Source organism: Euprymna scolopes, chromosome 1 (genome assembly GCF_053919585.1).
Source record: "Euprymna scolopes isolate OS-2025 chromosome 1, ASM5391958v1, whole genome shotgun sequence".
Classification (NCBI taxonomy): domain Eukaryota; kingdom Metazoa; phylum Mollusca; class Cephalopoda; order Sepiida; family Sepiolidae; genus Euprymna; species Euprymna scolopes.
In genome coordinates, this window is record NC_136482.1 from 110,899,058 (window position 1) to 110,921,843 (window position 22,786).

A 22,786-nucleotide genomic window follows, 5' to 3' on the forward strand; every position below is an offset into this window, starting at 1 on the left:
TAATAGATCTGATAGGAATTTTAATTGACTAGGCCAATTCCATAGTTGACTACAGTATCCATTAACCCACCCACCTTAATTTTAAGCAGAACTATTTTAGTTATAAAGTATTAATATTTGTTGAAGATGTGAATGTTTTTATTTATATTAAAAAGTAATTGACTTTGAAGTTTTCATAAAAATCACAAGTGTTATAATAGATGTACTTTTATATAATACGTGTAACATTCAAATATATTTTACAAACTCGTGATATAAACAAATGAACCTTTTTTCTTTTTTTTGCCAATGATATATGAAAAAGAGAAAAATCACAAACCTTTGTCCATTCATTGGTCACTGGATCATAACATTCAACATCATGTAAATACTGTTGACCATCGTAGCCTCCAACAGCATAGAGGCGGTCACCAAGGAGGCAAACACCTACTGCATCGCGTGGTGTGCTCATCGGTGCTATCATTGTCCATTGGTCTGTTTTCGGATCATACCTGATGTGAAAATTAGAAATATTTTAGAAATAGTACTTTTATTTTGTTACCGACAGATTTAATTTAAATCGATATTTAAATTACACATTTAATATTGATTCATTATATTTAAAACTGATTATGAACTTTTAACTTACATGAATTTTCATACATATGAATTCATATGTATGAAGGATTCATACATGTGAATCTAAATGATTAAAAAAAAGATTAAGTTAAAATTTACAGATCTTAATTCTGTAACGTGACTGTTAAACTTTAACTGTGTCGCTACCTATCAAACCTCCATGTTGTCTGGTACTGTAGCAGGAACACACAAGAAAGGACATAAAAGAATATGACTCAGCATTTTTCTTGATGAATACAAAAAGCATTTATTCTAGTAATTTTCGACTGTTTCAAAAGATCATTCGCGCGTCAAACATGCCTGTCGAGATGCTCTTTCATGCACGTGCCTTTGTCGTTGCTCACCTTTCCAATTTTTTGACAACGCAGCGCATTTTATCTCATTGCTCAAGAATCAAAACATGTTCAATCACATTCTTTTCTCGACCACATGCTGTCCTTTTTTCTGCCTTGTTTTATTTTGTTTTCCAGTGATGTCAACACGTGTACACTTGTTTAATTTTCATATATGCTAAGATGGCTGCCACTACTAAAATTTTTGCTAGTCAGCTTTCCTATGGTTGCTGCTGATTTTTTTCACGTGCACGCCATACGTGCTGTTACAATTTTAAACTCGCTGTACCGATCTAGTGTTGTACGGTTTTTACTTGTAATTTGTTGAATTATATAGTTTTATTTTTTATCTTTTTTTTTTTTTGCTCGTTTTAAAGGGAAATAACTCTGTATTGACTTGACAAATACAGAGTTATGTCCATGATTTGTTTAAGATGAAAATGATTCTAACTCTCCCAAAGTATTTTTTGAAAGGGATTAAATTACATGTTATTCTTTTTAACATGTTGATACAATCTATCAAAAGAACTAACAAAATAGAATCAAATATTTTTTTTTAAAGGAAGAAAAACTATCAATAACAAAAACAAAAAGTGGAAAAAAATAGACTGACTTTATATAAAAAAAAACAAACATAAAACTCAATAAATGGACACAGTTAAAAAATTTTCTAATTTGCTAAATTGTTTACTTATAGCTAAGAAATCGATTACTAAACACAACCACACATACCTGTTTGATTTTGACAACAGAAAAATAAGATTTTGCATAATTAAATTCTCCCATTCTCAGGAATTGATAATTTACAGCAATTTGTATTTTTTTTTTTTCCATATTGTCACAAAGGTTCTCAAGCCTAATCCATAGGCAAAGAGACGAGAGATTCATACCTTCTGCAGTGGTATTTGATTGTTAGTATAACTTTTCATACTTAACCATTAGACCACATTAACATCTCTTTACAAAATAAGGAAACACCATTTTTTAAAGACATGGTTAGAATAGGAACACAAACCAAGAAAACAATGCACGTTGTGTATATTTTAATATATTTACCTTTCGGCACAGTCAAACCGACAGCAAGTTGGATTAGATGCCGGGGCCTCATGGCCACCAACTGCATACAAAAAGCCATTGCATGTGCTAACACCAACTCCTCCTCTCCGCTTGGACATAGCTGTGCATGCGGTCCATTTGTTTGTGTGGGGGTCAAAGCATTCTACTGACTTTAGGCAAGAACTGCCATCTCGACCACCTACAGAATACAACCTGAAAAAGAAAAAGATTTGGTCAGTTTATGGAACACACTTGGATGCAATTAAGATTGAGAACCCAATTTGTGGGTCACCTAGAGAATTTTTTTGTTGAAGAGGAAGTGATAATATAGTGAAATAAGATAACCTAAAAGTGATCCTAAGAATTAAAAAAAAAAAAAAAAAAAAAAATTACCTTTCAAAAACATAAAATATTTTCCTTTCAGATGTTAACATCTCATAAAACTATTGGAAATTTCATTTGGTAAAGTTCACAACAGTACAGCTCAAAGACAGAATTGTACTATTTTATTTTTTTTTTTTTCAATTGCAAAAATTTTTATGCTGTAGTGTGGAACCTATTCTTAACACAATGGTTATTTGGAAAATCATATGCTTTCAATAATTCCAGGTGTTTTCTAGTTTAAGAGATTTAAAAAATCTCAAAGATTATTAGTAAAAAGTGGATTCGTTTTCAAGTAATGACATCATGAATTTAGACTTACTCTGTACGGAATAAAGTTAATTGTAGCAATTTAATAAATACACATGATTGAACAATCTAATTCCAGATAACTGACCAAGTACGGGTGAAACAACTGATAATGCGACATCTCTTTTAATCCAAATAAAATTACGAGGGAAGTTGATAAATTACGCTGTCACTAGACTAGTTTACTGGTCATCTTACAGATTAATCTGTGTGTAACACAAAATCAGTTTGTTCATTTACACTGTACTTACTTATGAGTTTCCCTTCATTTTAAGATTATCTTATTTTCAATTTAACTCGTTATAGTAGCAATATCAGACATAACGTTCAGTGCTGGACAAGGCACACACTACTACTTAATTTGACACTCATAGTCTTTAAATCAGTAGTAAGTATATTTCTCCTACCTTCATCAAAATAAAACTTGTATAACTGGATTCACAATAACATTTACTTAAAAATGGTATTTTAATATTTTTGTTGTGATTTGTATGTTTAAAGAAATCACTATTTAAATCCAACTATTAATGACAAAACATGCCAGCATAGCATGCCCACTGGCGGTAGATCACTTTTTGTAAATAAGCAGTCAAGGTGTGTTCACATAGTTACTCGAAGTGGAAGTTGCAACCATCGATGACGTTTCTAGTTGTTTTAGCTAACAAGGAAAAGAATTGTCTATGGAATTTGAACACATATATGTCTTTCCAGTCAAAAGTTAGAATATCTCAAAGTTGATGCTTTTTAGTACAAAGATAATTAAAGATAGAAACTGTATAAACGCTATTTAATAGTAAATATATTACTTTCTTTTGTCCTAAAATTTGGAAAGAATTGGATAAAAACTTATGCATGAAATGACAGAAGTAGTGACAACCGTATATAAACATGAGAATTGTTGTGCACAGTAATGCGCACAAAAAAATCTGTAAACAAGTGTTTGTCAACTAACTTACGAACATAAAGTATTCATTTTTGTTATTATTTAGAAAACAAAAAAATTGAAAGGAAAAAAATAACCGACAATGAACAATGTTTTTTTTTTTTTTTTTTTTTTTCTTGGTTTTCAAGTCGCAAATGCAACATTTTAAAGTTAACGCTTTGTAATACAAAGATAAAGATAGAAACTGTTCAAACCCTATTTAATGGTGAATATATTAATTTCTTTTGTCCCAAAATTTGAAAAGAATTGGATAAAAATTATTATGCACGAATTGATAGAAGTAGTGACAACCGCGTATAAACATGACGCGCACAAAAAAAATCTGTAAACAAGTGTTCATCAACTTACGAACATAAAGTATCCATTTTATTTTTATCATTTAGAAAATATAACTTTTTAATTATAGAAAGAAAAAGAATATTTTTTAAAAATAAATTCTTTGAAAAAGAATAACCGACAATGACCATGCTTTTAAATGAGTGAAAGCACACAAACCACTTATCCAGTTAAGTAAAAGAATAACTTTTATTGGGTTTGTTTTACAATCCACAGAGGTATGAAAAAATAAATGTTACCAAAGGCAATTTACTCTTCTATCTACCTCGATAAATTTTTGATGTTGTAAATGTTTATTCTGCTCAAAAAGCAAGTAGTGTTGGGCATTACATGAGAACAAGAAAAAATTGGCGGTGATGTCTGTTGAAGTATTGACAAGGACTTATAAATAAAAAAAAAATTATTCAAAATACTGGTAGAAATTCACCCAATAATTGCTACGGTAACTTGAAGACATTCAAATGAAATGTTATTATCCTAATTAGTTGAATGTACTTGAAAACATAATTGTAATCTGTACAAAATTTCCTCTAATTTGATATGCTACAAGCAATATTTTAATTTCTTTGAATCGTGTCGTGGTGGCCATCTTAGATTTCCTGGTTGCCATCTTGGATTTTTCTCGGTGTAATGATGACATGATAATGTCCATCAGAATAATATTTCGCATGATGATAAAGCCTTACTTCCCATTTTTTAACTGTTTTTTATGATGCTTCTACTTAAGCTGTTAACATGAAACTTAATTATGCTAATTAGTTTAATGTACTTGAAAACATAATTCTGATCTGTACAAAATTTCTTTTCATTTGATTTGCTACATACAAGTCATTTTGTTAATTTCTTTGAATCATGTCATGGTGGCCATTTTTGATTTCTCGGTCACCATCTTGGATTTTTCATGATGAATGGCAAATGATAATGTCCACCAGAATAATATTTCCTATTGTGCAAATTTACTATCATTTTCAGTCACAAGCTTATATGAACTTGAATAGGATTGACTTAAGCAAAATGTCTATTGAACAACACATTTTTTGATACTTTGAATGGTCATAACTCCAGTTCTAATGGGCCGATTTAAAAAAACAATATATATTTCTTTGTTTTTTATGCTCTTTTCAATAATGTTTGATTTGAGTTTATTCGATCTAAAGAAAAAAATGGTGTGGTATTACTAGTTATAGCTGACAGCAAAATTCATGTAACAGTTGTTGCATTAAACATCAGCACCAATGGATTTCCATCAAAGAAAAAATAGTTAAACTGCTAAAAATGCTCTTGTATGTTTCTCGTAATCTCTGATGGTTTAGAGACAGGATATGATGTGTATAATTATTGGGTTAGGTGTTATGTTGATGAATTATTATTAAGGTGTAATTGGATGGTCCAGCAAAATGGTTAATCCGGAAAGGCTCTAAAACCAAGTGTTGGAAAACTAATCTCTCTCTCTCACCAAGATTGAAGAAATGTGCAGCAAAAGCTCAATTGGTAGAGATAATGGAAGGATTTCTCCTTCACTGACAAAGAGCAGAAAAGTTGAAATGTAGTATCAAAACAGATACTACACATACTCCTAACCAAAAGGTCAATATTTATCATTCTCCCACCACAAGAGGATGTAACACAAGGTCGTAAGGTGGGAAAATAGGTCAGCGTCCCAACAAGCGATAAAATTACTCCTCCCGAAAGCCAAGAGGTAAGGCCCGGGAGGATGGATCTCTTAGGACTATACAGAACATTTTGCATGAATCTAACAACAAAAAGTGTCCCAGTTTTTTTGTTGAACTGATTGTTGAGGTTGGAACCTCGACTAATATTAACTTTGAACATACACTAATCAAAAGGCCATGGAAGGAACGCAGTTGGAATTCAATTTGAAGTTTAAAGTAGATTTTTCCCTAGACTGATCCCTAAATGAGGCTGCAAAAAATATTAAGTAAATATTATTAATCTCAAGTTTCATTGTGTGAATAGGAGGAAGTAGTATGAAGTTGATATGGGCACAGACTTATGACTTGATATGTGGTGTTCAAATACTGTCAGATCTGTCTATCTATCATTACATACATTAGCAACTTCCACGTGATCTCTCCTCTGATTAAAAGTAAATCAGGGAACCAATGTTAACAACATAATCAAGCAGGTTACAACCCCCCCCCCAAAAAAAAAACAAAAAAACAAAACCTGAACATGCTGATTTATAAGAAAAAAAAATGGTGTAGAGAGGACATTCTTATTTGTTATTTTCTCACATTTCTAATACAAGGATATTCATTCTTCTCCACCTCAAGATTATGTTTATCACTAGGAAGAGGCGGAGTGTTAACATCAAGCAGCACCTGAAACATCATAGATTAACAAAAGCTTTGGTAATAGATTGAATCAAGTAGAGAGAAGCCCTTTCGATAAACTCAATAACCCTAACTCTCAAATTCGAGAAGCAAGTCATAATAAACATGCATCAGTAGCAAGAGATGATTGTACATAACAAATAAACAGAATTAAAAAAATATTGCAATTGTATAACACAAATTTTTCCAATATATTTCTCCGTTTCTTTCTTTTTTTTTTACATACCACCGCCACTCTTAAAACAATTACATAACAGTAAAAGTCTCCGTTCAGTCTCAAAAGACGATGAGTACCCTCTGTATGGGTAGCTGCGCATGTAGTTATGAGGCAAGGGTTGTGCAATCCTCGACCCCACCTGAATTGGCATTGCTCGAGTTTAATGGCAAGGAGAGGTTCAGGACAATGCTGTAATAAGTAAAGAGCACATACAGCACCTGGTCTTACCAAGTGGTCACCATTTTAAGTACTGACCAGGCTCAACGTTGCTTAACTTTGGTGATCCAACTGGAACCGGAGTGTCAAGGTGATTATGCCGTATAATTATTGCACATGTCTACTAAGAATATTTTTTTCAATACCTGTATTGTTTTATTGATTTATTATATAACGGTATTCCTTTCTTGAAGTACAAAAATCAATTACAAATTTATATGCTACTAAAATTTTCAGGTTCTTTATCTTGCTCGCTACCAGGCATCATTCATATGTAAATGAATGTTTTACACAGTGATATGAATGGTCAATAATTTAAATAAAGGGCAAATGATAAAAGTGGCAAGAGGAATGGAATGATGTAAATATTTAGACAAATAAATTTAGCCCCTACTACAATAGTTTCTTATGCTTTAATGTTTGTTAAAAGGTTTGTGTGTGGAAACAGTCAACTTACTTTCCTCCAAGTACTGCCACACCGACAGTGCTTCGTGGGGTTGACATAGGGGCCACATAGCTCCATTGTCGAGCTTGAGGGTCCCATCTCTCCACAGTATTTAGATATGACCAGCCATCGTGTCCTCCAACTGCGTACATTGGACCTTCAAGGACTCCAACACCTGAATTCAAGAATAGATAAAATTGATTAAAAAAATAAATATAATAATAATAATAATAATAATAATAGGTAGCAAAACATGTGAAATCAAAGAAATGAATTTTATTTGAATATTTTTTTAAAAGAAATATTTTATTTACAATAATTTCATAACAGTTAAACAAAAACAGTAAAAGTTTTTAATGAAGATTTTGAACTATCTTAAGAATAATTAAAAAAATGTTAAATTCATGTTAGCTTTGTGTTGTCAATTTTATGGCATATAAATGCTTTTTCCTTGTAAAATTTTACCTAAGTTGTTCGTTGTTGGTATAGGACTTTGTTTTAAATTACATCCCCAAACACACTGCACTTTTGAAGAAGGCAAAAATTAAATTTATGTAAATTGGTTTTTAATATCAATCATTATTAGAATTATTCATTATTGTCTGTCATTTATAAATTTCAAAATTACTCTAGGGTTTGGCATGAAGCACCCTTCAAATGCGGGGTAAAAATTTAGCACTGTGCACTCTTGGCATGTCAGAAAGATAAAATACTTCTATTACTATTGATTAATAATAAAGATTTATGAATTCCAAACTATTGGTATAATTTCTACCAAATCTTGCATCATTTTTGACATTTTGTATTAATTGACTGATGCTGTGTCTCTAGATTATTTGGAACAGTAGCTCATCACATAAACAGTTAAAGCTTTTGTGTTGATAGCATGTAGTCATAGTAACTGCTGCAGTAATGTTGAGCTTTCTTTTTGTTGGAGTTATCTTCATTTTAATACCAGCAATTGTGAAAGTTCTTAATGACATTACACAATCATTTGGAGTTTAATGTCTTTTTGTTTTGTTTTTCTCCTATACAGTATACATAATAAATACCCTGTGGATCTTCTCCAAACAGCTCAGAAACAAGGGAAAGGTTTTGGATCAATTAGGTTTCAAGCCCCCCCCCAAAAAAAAAAAATACACCTTCTATATATATATATATATATATATATATATATAAAAGTGAAAATGTGTGTATGTGTGTGCACTTTTTGTGTATGTCTGCAAAAGGCTTTTTTTCGGGGGGGGGGGGGTCGCTCCTTAAAACTTTCTATATGCTGTCTAAATGATAATATGTACGAGTTACGAACAGGAGTCGCATGTGTATTTAATTTGCCCGACTTTCACATGCTATTTTTTTCCAGATTTTTTGATCGCTGCATGTTTCTTTCACTTTTCAGTATATAAAAAAAAAAAGCGAAACTGGATTTGAATCGGCAGTTCTCTGGCTCACGGCCAGGTGGTCTCCGGAAAGCGATGTAAATGTTTGGTCAGTGTCGGCTTTTCACTGTCATATCAGACAATTGCTTTCGTCAGAAACTCCCCTAATAAATGGGGGAGCTGGATTTTTGACCTCATTAAAAAATGTCCCGCAGTTAACTGCTGAATACTGAATAGCGATTGCTTACGCCGTCGTAACGCTCGCATAAAATGTTAGTGCAGGTGTATTGGTCTCAAGGCTCCGGGTTCAAACCTACCCCCCCCCCCCACTTTTCTTTCTTTTACCCCTACAAAAAAAATTTTTTTTTCCATTTTTAAAATCATTGTTTTTGGTTTTATTTTTTTAAGAAGTTTAACATCTTTTTTTATATGTAAACAGGGTTAAGTTTCCTTTTTGTTTTGCAAATCATTCAACCCTCAACGTCGCATAAAAGGTATTATTTCGACCGCCCGTGACGTCACAACCACGGTAGGCACATCAATAAGGCTGTTTGTTTTTTTGTTTTTTTTTTTTTTCCTCGAGCCTGCTTACTACTATTTTTTTTTTTTTTCTTATTTTGCTCAACCAACACCCCTTACACACACCTCCACTTTCTTTTCTGTCTTCGTGTTACGGATTTGAGTCTGCCTACTACAACTTTTTTTTTCTCAACACACACCTCCAAACACTCGGGCAACGTGGGGTTCCCAGGCTAGTTCTCTATATATAAAAAAAAAAAATCGATGAAATGAGACAAAATAAAACAAATCGAACAATTTAGGATTTCTTATTGGTTTGTTTACAGATGCCATGTGCATTGAAATTCAACCAAGGCAGACCTGAAGTCATCTCTTTCTGGAGTCCTTGAAACCTAATTGATCCAAGATTTTACCAGCTTAACAACTGTCATTAGAGACTTTCTGCATGTGATGCAACACCAGTGTAAATTCCTACTCTTCTAGCGGAATTTTTCACTTTTCTATTTAATCTAACTCCATGTGGAAAATTCCATTTTTAAAATTATTTTAATACATTCACGCCCAAATGTTACTATAATGTAAGACATATGTTACAGGAGAATCATATACTATTTCTATTAGTACTATCAATAATAAATATTCATTTGAAAACTAGTGAGTGGAATTGCACCAAATTGGGCACAAAAAACTCTTGTGGTAATGAATATAACATTAATTATAATTAATACTGCTAAAATAAAGGCAGACAGCTACACCTCCTTCTACATAATGAGTTTCTTATTAGTTTCCTTAAAAAATACTAAATGAAAAGCGTTTGCTTGATTATGCAAGTATAGAAATAAAGACTTACCTAATCCATGCCTGTGTGTTGACATTGGTGGCATTGAACTCCAGGTTTTCCGTTTCGGGTCATAGCACTCGACTGTGTTGAGTGTCTTCAAACCATCTCTCCCACCAACAACATAAAGACGACTATCAAGAACTGCAACTCCAAATTGAAGTCGTCGTCCATTCATGTTGGCAACTTGAGTCCATGTGTTTGTTCGGAGATCATATTTTTCTATTGTTGTTGCACCTTTGATAAAGAAAAAAAATAAAAAGAATTTTTTTAAATAATATTGGACAAAAAATACACAAATAAAGAAATTTATTAAGTTTAGTTTGACACAAATCATAATTAGGCCCAATTCTTTACAGTAACTCCACGATGAAAGATAGTCTCTTACTTTCTAAACTATTCCAATAGGCATGTGCACTTTTAGGTTCTTGGTACATTTTAAAAACGAGTAGTTTTTTTTTTATTTCATTTAATATTTTTTATATACTGCATCAAAGCATTACCAAAGTTGGCATCTTATTTGTGTTCATAATAAAAATATATCAGCATGAAATACTCACTATATATTTGATCTTTAGATTCCCAAAGCATCGAAAAATCTTTTCGTTGGTTAGCTGTACTTACTTGGTTGTGTACATATTTGCAATTTTTTTTTTTTTTTGTTTTATCTTTCATTTTTTTAAACAAAAATTAAATTTATCCAATAAATATATAATTCAACATTTGACATATGATTTAAATTTAAAAGTTCATGAAAGTTTTTTTCAATCATCAAATTTAAAAAGGATATCAACAAGTTTCATTAGGTATCCTCTGTGCTTAGGCTGAGAGCAGGCTCTAAGCATTTTCTCGAATAGTCGACATGGATTTTTTAATTTATACCATTTTTATTTTTTTCCCCAAAAATATTTTTTCTTCCACTCCAAGGGAAAAACTGTTTATGAATACAGAATTATTTTTATTTTTTTTGGTTTATTTTTCATTTTTGCAGATGCTCATACCCCAATCTATAATAATGAGCACAATTTATACATTTGTAAATATATGTTACAACGTTAACAAGTACAAAACTATCCAGAAAGAGAATTTTCTTTCTGATTTCTATATAGGTCTATTCATTTTTTCTTTTATTTATGTTTGGAACTTTGTCCTCTTTTATTTCTAATGTTTTTGGTATTTTTAACATCTTAGCTGTCCACCCACTGTGTAATTTTTTATACTTAGCCCTCACCTGCAACACATATACTTCCCAATAATCAAAGAAAAAAAAAAAGAAGATAAGTTAGAATTAGTATTTTCTTTCAGTCTGAGTTGCCTTATTTTTTCAACTGTGATATCCTATTGTAATAATTGAAAAGCATTATAAAGACCTCAATTGTAAAGCAAATTACAAGTCAGCACCTCGTGATCTAAAATTAATTCAGAAAGAAATTCTTACTCTATATAGTAGATGTTTGTTTTTTTTTTATTTAGGTCATCAGAAGTGATAGTTTATATAAGATAGATATTCTGGAACAACGATTCGTTTGACATTTTTGGATTTGATATAAGCAGGCATAATTCACCTATTCACTTGATTGAAATGACTAGCTTTCTGCTCACTTCTAGTCAGTTTTTATTGAAAACTCCTCTGTTGTGATAACTGGTGTTCATTGTAGCCCTTCGTTCATTCATTTGTCAAAGTTTGTCAGTTAAAGATTAATTGACCTTTAGCTTTCTGCAAGTCCTGTTCACTGCCCTGTGGAACTCCTGGTACAAGCAGTATTCTGGTTCCTTATCATTTACTACATTTATTCAGGTCCCCTTTTTATCCTTGAATTTTAAACAGACTCCTTTATTTTATTCCACTGAAATAGATAATTCTGTGTTCTATGACGTTTATCTAGTAATGGTTAATTTTTGTTTTTCTTGACTTCATTTCTTGGGGATTTCATTTTTAATAGAATTCACCTTACTGGATAAATATATTGGTTACACCAAATATATATATATATATATATATATATATATATATTTTAGTCAATACTACTTAGAGTGTTTAATCTCTTAAGTTTAATCTCTGGTATGAGAAATTGAAAAAACAAAAGCAATCTACTCTACTTTACACAAAGGGTTTAATAATTACCAAAATATTATTACAAAAAACATCTGAAGAAGGCCAGAGAATACAATGGTTAAATCATTTTATAACTTCAAAATGTTAAAGATGTGGACAACTGTTGCAATATTTTTGGCATACTATAAGGGTATGGCATCTTTATTTCATTTTAATTCAAAGTTCTCAGAAATCAATGGTCTAATTTCTTGGGGTTAACATTTGATCTCTATATGAGATACATAGATATTCGAATATTCGATTAAAGTTCTCCTTTAATAATTCAGTGTTTGAGATATAAAGTTGAAAACCATACCAAAGAGATCTTAATTCTATGTGATTTTGAATATTTAGTCAGGGTTTACTTTTAGGTAAAAGAATCCTTATGCCAAGTTGTTCTAACAAACCCCTGTACAGAGAGACCTTAGACACTCGAGGATAAGGTTTAATAGGCATTCAAGCTCTCTCCATATGAACCATAAGTGATAAAAACAAACATATTAGATACCAGATAACTGTATAAAATATACTAAATCTCTGAATTTTTGACTCATAGTTTTTCATCATGAGACAAAAAAAAGAACTACACTCTGATCCTAACTGGATTGATTGATTGATACTACCATTTTTCTTTTTGTTTTACTTGGAATTCTTTACAATTCAAAGCTTCTTTGAGTGGATTAATTCTGCCAATTTTTGCTTGGGACAACTACATTTAACATTTGCAATTGGATAATTTTCTTTTCCCTATGATAGTTATTTCTTTTTTTCTCTATGAATTTTCTTTTGTCATCCCTTTTTAGATCATTTTTTAATTACAAGAATGTCTCTCAACTCCATTTGAAACGTAAATATTACTTTAGAAAATAACCAGATTTAAAAAAAAACTTTTTTTTTTTTTTTAAAATTGGGCAAGTTAATTAATTTTAAAAGACTTAAATGACCATTCTTTTCTTTTAATGTATTAAAAAGAAACACCAAAAATACTGAATAATCATTACCTTTTGTGTTGTCCATGGCCCCCACCGCGTAGAGAACTCCTACAGTAGACTTGCGTGGTTTGGTCCGTGGACTTTGGAATGAGGATCGGCGTTCTGGCAATACATGGTACATTAGTGCCTCCATAATGAGGTCCTGGCATTCTTTATCATCCCAAAAGATGGGATCTGATCGAACGTGGTCGGCAATGAACTAAAAAAAAAAAAAAAAATTTATTTTAATTAGCCATTAAAATAGATAATACATGTGCAAAATACAATTTGAGAAAGTGAAATCAACTACAAAATATGAGTGATTTGCACAGAGAATTTGTATTGCATAACCAGTAATACTTAATTGAAGTTGTAACAATCCAATTTAATATTTTTGACTTAAACTTCTTTGAATGTCATCGTTTTTGAGGGCCATAAGTATACTAGTTAGTTTACATGTCTCCTACTGTGACAAAGTAAGACACAAGGTCAGTTTAGAGTGGAGAATCCAGCTCTCACCCAAAGAGAGATGGTTAGTACAAGTGTAAAATTTGTGTTGATCGACCCCGTCGGCATTCCTTGGCAAGGGCAACTCAGATAATGGGTGATAACATTCCTCCCAAATGAAGGGGTAATGGTTGGGATGATGGATTCCTAAGATTAATCAAAACTGATAGCAACTTTGATCTGGTTAGAGGATTCAAAAAATATTTTTATATTGTTACTATTAAATTTCTTTATTATGAATTGAATATAGAGTTCAGTTCAGGGTTCTGTGTGGATTCTTGGATTTTGACAGAATTCACCCGAAGAAGGTCAGAGGTTGCATTGATTGAGGTGTTGTGAGGATGGCATCCAGGATGAAAATAACGGCCCAAAAAATACCAATTATCAATCCTCATCTCATAAATTCTTAAACAAATAGTTGCACTATTTTAAATGCAATGATAGAATTGACTTGTACCACCCAAATTGCTTTATTTCTGGACTAATCAGGTGAAGTGAATTTTTGCCTTGGTTAACAATCATTTAGAGATGATGTCTCAAAAACCTTGACCCTGACTACTTTGATGAGTTTGTGTTAGAAAGGGCCTATAAAAATGTTGCCTTGATTAAGAAAATAACTTTTTAAAAAAATTGGTCAAACATAGGCTGCGCAGTTTGAATGTTGGAGGCGTGTGTGGAAAGTTTGATGAGATTGAGTTTCTTGAAAGAAGGTATATTGGATCTGTGCTACTGCTGTGCCCAAGAAAGCCTAGAGAGAGGTAAATCTGTCATAAATAGCCGTTTTTTTTTTTTAATTTAATTTTTTTTTTAATTACACAGTGATCACCACTTATCAAGGCCCGGAAGCCACTCAGGGATAAGGGTTATTGCAAGCCGTTCATTACATACTAACATGTAAACTCAATATGATTATGATATTTTGTACAGGTCAAGTTTTGTGCAGCAACAGATTCTTCTGGTTCAATTATAAATCAAAGCATCCTCTTTTAAAGAGACACTATTTAATCTAATTGTGGCTTTCTATTATTCCCATGGTCATTTAATGCAGTATGTTAAATGTATTAAACAGATCCTACTTGAACGCTACTTTGACAGCCATTACATTAATGGCACTCCAAGAGAAATGCTCCCAAAAGTGAAATAAAGATAAACAAGTTACAGGTCAAAATACAAAAGCTGTAAAATCAGGTGGTATTTACTGAATTGTCATAAATTAATATTTTCTTTTTCATTGAAGAAAAAAAAAAACAACTCTTGGTTACTATTTTTTATAGTCAGTTTAATTCTGTAATTTATAGTTGTTTTATTTATTTTCAATCATTGAGAAAAAAGAGTTTGAATAGGAAACAAATAAAAAAACCTCCACTGATACACAGGATAAAGAAAGTATAGCATTTCATCCCCCTCCCTCTTCGAAGTGGACCATCCATCTTAAGACTCAGTGATCTAGAAATATCAATTTCCTCCTCAATCATATTACAGAGTGTGTGTGTGGGGGGGGGGCAGAGATGTGGACAAATAAATACAAGCAGATGACTAAGAGGACAAAAATTCCTTTCATTTCAATATTTTATAAATCCAAAGAGATTTTTATAGTTTTTGGCTGTCACGGCATAAATCAATCAATCAATCAAATGGCCTAATGTTTTGGCAGCAGCTTTTGGAACCAAACCAAATCAAAGAGAAAATGGCAAGAAGGGGTAAGGAATGGAATCATCTGTTAATCAGCAGTTCAAAATTTTTCTACTTCTTCCTGAAATGCAGAAATTGACAATATGGAGGGTAAAATATGCATCTATTAAATGAAGTAACTTGTAGGTTTAACTTCTATTTATATTTATATAAAGTTAGGCATGTTTATATTTTTGTATGTGCAAGATTCATTTATGTTTTCTTTCTGTTACTAATATGTACCAATTTTTCTTTATTTTATTATTTTTTTTAATGTAGAGGAAATTCTTGAAAAGCCTCAGTTTTTTAACTGTCTTTTTCTGTACTTGATCAGATTATATAAGTTTGATTACAATTTATCAGGTAAATGACTAAAGTGTGTCAAAATGAAGGAAAAATAAAGTTTAGGGTAACATTATTTGGAAAAATGGGTTAGATTAATCAACAGCTTGCATAGATAAACAATTTTTATCATATTTAACAAAATATGTTAGGTGTTGGTAAAAACCAATCACTCTGTAAAACAATTTCATACTGGTGATGCAAAATAATGATATTGTTATCATTGCCGTTGAAAGAAATTCAATTCCTTTCAACAAATTATTTTGTCTTTAAGAATCTATATTGTCAATAAAATACAAACAACACTATAAAGAAAAATTGGTATCGTTGGAGCCCTGGCTGATTCTCTTAAAAAAAAAAAAAAAAAAAACATGGAAATATTAGAGATTCTACTGATTTTTAAGCAATTCCATATAAACTGTCTGAATAAGTAGATGATAAAAGAAATTAAAAAGCTTTTTCTTTTTGACATATAAAATTAATATACAATGATTACCCACTTCTGGATTACCTGATACCATTTTAAGAGTTTTACTGGAAAATTAGACTATTGATAAATATCAAGATGGATTATAGCTATTTTATTTCTTGGTTTGGTTGATTTGTTTTATAGCATATCAACCCCTTTTGGGCTTATGATCACAATAAGTCTAAGATTTAAACTCTGCATAACTGATCACATCGTCCAAGCGTATCCATTTAGCCAATACCTACACTCCTATGGCATTTAGATATGAATGATGTATGATATAGAGTAAGCAACTTTTGTGGAAGTTGTCTATTTCTTTTTATTTCTGAAAACACTACTGTTTTAATTCTTATAAAATGGATAAATTAAGTCTTCCAGTAAGCAAATAAAAAAAGGATGAGTAAAAAAAATATGTTGGGAAACTGACAAAGGGATGATAGAAATAAATGATTAACATTTAACTAAGGACATTTTGTTACATTAATTATAGATTATAATTGGATATTTCCTCATAAGCTTTAGTGCAATGAATGACCTCCCAAACAATAAAAAGGTCCTTTTTTTTTGGGGGGGGGTCATTAGTCATCTGATAATCACATGATGAAACTCGGCTCAGATCAAAATGGATTTCACTCTGGGAATAGAGGACAAAGGGTATTTGAAAGAGACTCCATTTGCGATGTGAATTGGGTGTAGCCTTACAAGCAAAAGGGTTAAGGTCATTCATTGCCTTTTTGAAGCCTGTGTGAGAATAATAAAAGGGGCTTACTCATCATGGTTCCAATTGTATATAGAAAGCAGTGCAAGTCTCAAGCATGTAACAGTGTTGCCTGCGGGAAGGGAGGCAGCATGGACAATTAAAAAAGAGGAGTTGAAAAGTGTGTGTAACATCTTTATTTTAAACGTTTTCTCTCTTTTCCTAACAGATATTACATTTTTGAATGTCAGAACAAAAAATTCCATTTCAAATCCAAAGGTGTGTGTGTGTGTGTATATATATATATATATATATATAGACATTGTTGGCTACATATGTACATACATGTTTCAGCTGTGATTTCTTTGGAAATCCAACACCGTTAAGCCACTGAAATATGTATGCACACATGTAGCTAATAATGTTTATATAAATAAAAATTATACAATAATAGAGCTGTACTTGTTATTGAACACTATTTTATAAACACTAGAGTTGTAATAGGAAACCAGAGCAATACAATTATATATTTCCTCAAAACCTCTGGTCTTGGTAAAGGAAAGACTAAAACTTGCTGCTATGGTTTCAAATTATATATATATATATATATATATATATATATATATATATACTCACTAGCAAGAGGTACCCGGCATTGCCCGAGTGTTTGGAGGTGTGTGTGGAAACTCGGTGGGGGGGGGGAGTATGTATGAGGATCGAACCCGAACCGTTGAGGCAAAGTTGTAAATTAAACTGTGAAAAAAAAAAAAAAAAAGTGCGTTAACGATTGCCCCACCGCGAGATGCTAACGGAAACACGTTTGAATTTATTTAATTACTTGGATTTGGCAGGTGCCCGTTTTAATGAGTTAATGAGGTCAAGTTTGACTGCGGGATAGTATTTTCCCAAGATGTTATAGGAAAAAGACTAACCCACATGCGGCGAGCGACAAATGTTGAATATTTATCTTCTCGAAATCAATCAAATTAAATAGACAAGAGAGCTTCGTTAACTGAGATATTACGATTTATATGTGATATAAAAAGTTTTAAAAAGTTGTAAAGCGACTGACCGCTTCTCTGAAAAAAAGCCTTTTGTAGACATACAGAAAAAGCGAACAAACATACATACATTTTCGCTTTTATATTTATAGATAGCCAAATTAAATTAAATAGTAAAATGCTCATATCTTTGGTTCTATGGGACGAAACTACATGAAAATTTGCAGGCTTTTTGAAGATTATATTACTATTCTATGTTAAAATTTTATGACAATTGGTAAAAAAGAATCTATCTTTTCAAACCAATAAAATATGCCCAAAATATGCACAAATTGTCAGGACAAAGTGTATTCTAATATTTCTAGTGTTTTATTAGACGTACCGTGCGTGTGACCCGTTATCAATTATTTTGTGTAGAAATGTCATTTTGCTTGAAGGGGGGGGGTAAAGATTTTGGTTTTGACGCTGATAATTAATATTAGAGTGTTTGAGCCAACATAGTGAGAGAGGGCAAGGAAAATATATAGATAACTAAATGAAATGGGTGACTTGTTTAGTTAGAATATTTAAAACGGCTTTTTTTTTTTTCTTTAAACATAACTCGATGCTAGAACTAAGGTATATTTGGTCCCCTGACAAAGGAGAGATTGAATCTAATAATTCATGTCTGTTCGTTTATTTGTATTATTCTCAATAACTATGCCTTGGATTTTTTTAAAATTCTGCACAAACATTAAACAAGATATGAGTAAAAAAAAAGTAACAGAACGGATTTTCTGGGAAAACTATACTTGACCCCACCCCCTTCCCTGGGGTGCCTTTCGGATTAAAATGGTTAGAATTGACATTTTTGTGCTTATTAAAAAAAAAAAATTGATGTTTGGATTTTTATAAAACTTTCTGAAAAGTTGTAACTAACTGATTTCTATATAATTTTATTTGTCTGTGCTGCAGGATAACTCTTGGGTGTGCCCATGGGGCTCTTTTAGGGCTAATAAAAACACTCCATGTTTGGGGCTATTTTACCATATTTGTCCAAAATTTTCTGTGTATGTCTATTTAGCAGTTTCGCATGGTGCTTAACTCAAATTTAAATATGTTAAGGTCTTGGGAACTTTTGGGGCTAAATAGGGTGGGGGGGGGGGCAAATGCTGAATTTAGTCATTTTTTTTTTTTTTTTTTATACCCGTGCACTCACTGGGGGCCATGCATGCTTCACTTATAATTGAAGAGGAAATGATCTTTGACAAATAACATTGCTTGACAAATGTGGATAATAGGTCATCCACAACAGTCTAAATGAGAAAGTGGTCATAAAAAGTTTTGAGGAAGATAGGGAAGGTAGGAAAAAAAAAAAAAACATAATTTAAAGGTTAATTTGTTAAACATAAAAGGGAGGGGGAAATTAACTGAATAAAAAAAGAAGTGTGTGTGTGTGTGTGTGTGTGTGTGTGTGTGTGTGTGTGTGTGTGTGTGTGTGTGTGTGTGTGAATTTGTTGCTAAGAAAACATGACAAGTTGTACAATCCCCAATCAAATTTTTGACAGATGGTCATAAATCAGCAGAACTTTATAATCTCCACCAATTCACCAGAAGAGCAGCACACACATTATCCTTATCACTTATGTCCCCCAAATCCTAGCTCCAGGATCAGACTAACCTGCTTTTATTTCTAAATTTTGAACAGAGTATATAACCCCACACTTGAGAAAGAGACAGACAAAATTCTGACCTAATAAATCGGAGGGTGATGATGAAAGGGCAGGGGGACTTCTTGGTTTAAAATTACTTTGGAAGATGGTGGATGATTGAAATGTTCATGCATAGTCAAGAACAACATCTCGGGGTAAGCATCTTAATTCTGTATTAAGATTTAAGAGATTTTAAGGATTATTACTTTCTTTTCAAACTTAAGTAAAGCTGTTAATTTCATTCAATCTATGTCCATGTACAGTTGCCATCATTAATTAAAATATGATTGGTGGCCTATGGTAAAAAAAAAAAAAAAAGATTGTGGTGACCCAGCTCAAAGAGGAGGTGGGTTGGAAGAGAGACTTTAGGTGTTGTCAGCCATGCTGGGGGGTCCTCCTTCACTCCCAGCTAGGTCTTGTCTTTGTAGTAAATAAACAATCTCCTTGACAGGTGTACTTGCACAGGTATAACATTATACACAAGCACACACAGGTGCACGACTAGAGGCAAAGAAAAAGAGTGGAGAGTGAGGGTAGAAATAACCTGTCATTCAAAGAAAAAAAAAAAGGTAAAATCTAAAGAGGAAGAACCCCCCCCCCCCAAAAAAAAAAACAAAGCCTAAAACTTCAGACTAGAAAAAAAAAAAGATTTAGTAGAAACCTGGAGGAGGGATACAAAAAACATGTACAGACAAATATTAATACATCCACATGCATTTTTTTGCTAATCCAGAACAAATATACAAATTATAATATAAACTATTGCTTCTGTAACACACAGTATTTGTCTTATATTTATGTTTGAATTAAAATTGTTATAGCCTCAATAATTAGGTATTACTATTGATATAGATTTTTTTTTTTTATTTAGAAATCATTCCAGACAATGTGTTGAAGCCATTAGATGTAAGGAACTAAGACAGAAGAAGCCTTTCGCTTGCTTTTCAAAACTATGTAGATAGGAGGAAAACAGTCAGCAAGAAGAGTTCCACAATCTTTCAGCTTTTGGAAAGAAGCTATTAGAATAGAAAACTTACCTTTAGATTTGTTTTTTTATTTTATTTTGTTTTACAGCCTATTCAGTTTATTTAATGAAGCATAAAACCTTTTTTCTAAAATTCTGCAAGTATGCTTTACTTCAAATATCCATGGTGTTTTATTTTGGTTGTTTTGTAGAGAAAAATTGCTTTTGGATTCACAACATGATTAAGATTGGCAAAGGAAAAAAACAGTAACAGCAATGCTTGGTGCATTTAAGTCAGAAAGCTGATATCTTCAGACAGCCTGATCTAGTAGCACAGCAGTTTATCTTTGATTAGTAAGAATATACTACCAGAGGGAAGTAATGCCTGGAAATATGGTATCATACTGAACAAGCAGGTACTACACTATTAATCGAATTAAACATTGAGAGATAGTACAATAGTCTGAAATTAATATAAACAATAGTATAGTTACGACTTCAGCTAGCCTGATACCAAATGACCATTTGTAATAGATATATGTTCAAATAATACAATCTAAGCACAACATTGACATAAAATATTAATAAATATTTAAAAAATCTTAATGTTTAGGTAATGGATTTGGTTATCGTGCATCTTCTAAGGAATCTGTATAGAATTTTGAATTCTTAATGATATTTTTAGTATTACTTGTAGTGAGGATTGAACCTTCATGTAGACCCTTGGTGCAACAGATAAAGTGGTAAGTAATAATCAAGTGAGTCTTCTTAAAATTTGGTTATTTAATTCTAACAAGGCCGATAGCCATTAGTCGCATGCTGTCGTGTAATGAATGAATATGTGAATGTAGGATTGGCATGAAATTCTTAAAGATAAACTAAAATGAGCGAAAAATGGGCTGAAATGACTTAAATAAATAAAAAGTGAATGACTTTAATGAACTTAAGAATGAATTGAATGACCTTAAGGAATGACTTGAATGCTTAAAAAATAACTGGAATCCTTCAAAAACAACTTGAATGATCTGGAGAATGACTTAAATGGCTTTGAGACTGACTGCTCGTAAAGTGGGTGATCATTTTACATTAAATTAATACAGAAAAGTGATCCCCCATTTTATATTACAATAAGTACAGCATGTAGTAAGACAGGTACTACACTTTGATCTTGGCCAAAAAGCCAAGAAAAGCTTAAAAAGCTAAGAACAGCATCTATTAACAGACCTTTGATCTTAACCAAAAAAGCCAAGCACAAAAGTATTACAGACCGACCGACGGAGTGACTTATAGTCACTTGCACGTAACTAAAAACACAGCATCTATTGTAAAGAATTAAACACAAGCTGTTATTTAACCCATAGCTGGAGATAGAGGGAGAAAGGTGCTCTGCTGGTAAGTAATAGTAGAAGTTCCCTGGACTTATTTTATTCCCCCAGTGATGCAATGGTATCACCAAGGTAAACAAAAACGAAACTTTTGATCACCCTTAATAGTTTAGCCATGCAAATATTCTTTATTCTCATTCAAAAATAATTCCTCATCCCAAAACAAATTATCAAAAAAAAAAAAAAAAAAATCACCCATTAAAAAAATTTTAATGGATGAGTGAAAATACAGAGAATATTAAAAGAAAATCTGGTATAATCTGTAATTGCATAATTGGAGTAAATTCTAGAAGTAGAAGTGGTGCTGTTCATAACTCCTCCCATCCATGAAAAAATAAAAATAAGGATAAATCTTTGATGTATGTAGCCATGACAGAAAATATTGTACACCAAAAATCACATAAGTTGATAAACAAGAAAATCATTTTGAAGTGTTAAATTGGAATTCACAGCCCTTTCCACCTCTCCATAGTCAGAATGTCTAAAATGTTGCAAAAGTTGAAATTATTTGAAATTATCTCCCTTGACTTACAAAATGGTGTTGATTTTCTTTTTAATTTAAAATAAATTTCCTTGATCAGTTTATATGATTTTTGGTGTATGATGTTTTCTTTGTCATGGATATGTACATCATAAATATTTACCTGTATCTTTGGTATTTTATTTTTTTTCGTGGAGGGGAAATTATGGACTTACGCCATAGAATTTTTACAAATAAATCGACTGTTATGTGTGTGGTCTACTTATTGTTTGGACTCTGTGAGGCTGCAAAGAAAATGAAGCATCAGATCTGTCCTTCTCTCTAAATGACTGGTTGAGCGAAAGAAAGGGTCGATGAAAAGTGAGAAAATACATGTGAAATCTAAGTGGTTGGAAGTCAGACCAGTTTAGAAATATTTTTAAGCTAGACATAAATCATTGCTTAATGATATAAAGTTCCAAAATAGATGGAACCATCAGAATAAGTAAAATAGTTCCTAACCAGTAAACTATCTGGTAAAAATGTAAGAAATTTTTAAGGTTTAAAAAATAAATTAAAAACTTCCAATA

At 31.8% G+C, this 22,786-nt stretch overlaps 1 protein-coding gene across 8 annotated transcripts in view; it reads right to left on the reverse strand.

Moving 5' to 3' along the window:
- The window catches only part of LOC145265262 (kelch-like protein 5), an 879,607-nt gene that overhangs the window by 23,011 nt on the left and 833,810 nt on the right, over positions 1-22,786 (reverse strand). For all 8 annotated transcript variants that reach the window (XM_080121126.1, XM_080121076.1, XM_080121443.1 and 5 more), the window contains 5 exons: positions 13,040-13,229; positions 9,956-10,180; positions 7,220-7,382; positions 2,007-2,219; positions 320-491 (listed from right to left, as the gene is read on the reverse strand). In XM_080121126.1, coding sequence (XP_079977252.1) covers positions 320-491; positions 2,007-2,219; positions 7,220-7,382; positions 9,956-10,180; positions 13,040-13,229 — 963 coding nt within the window. The remainder of the gene's footprint in view (positions 1-319; positions 492-2,006; positions 2,220-7,219; positions 7,383-9,955; positions 10,181-13,039; positions 13,230-22,786) is intronic.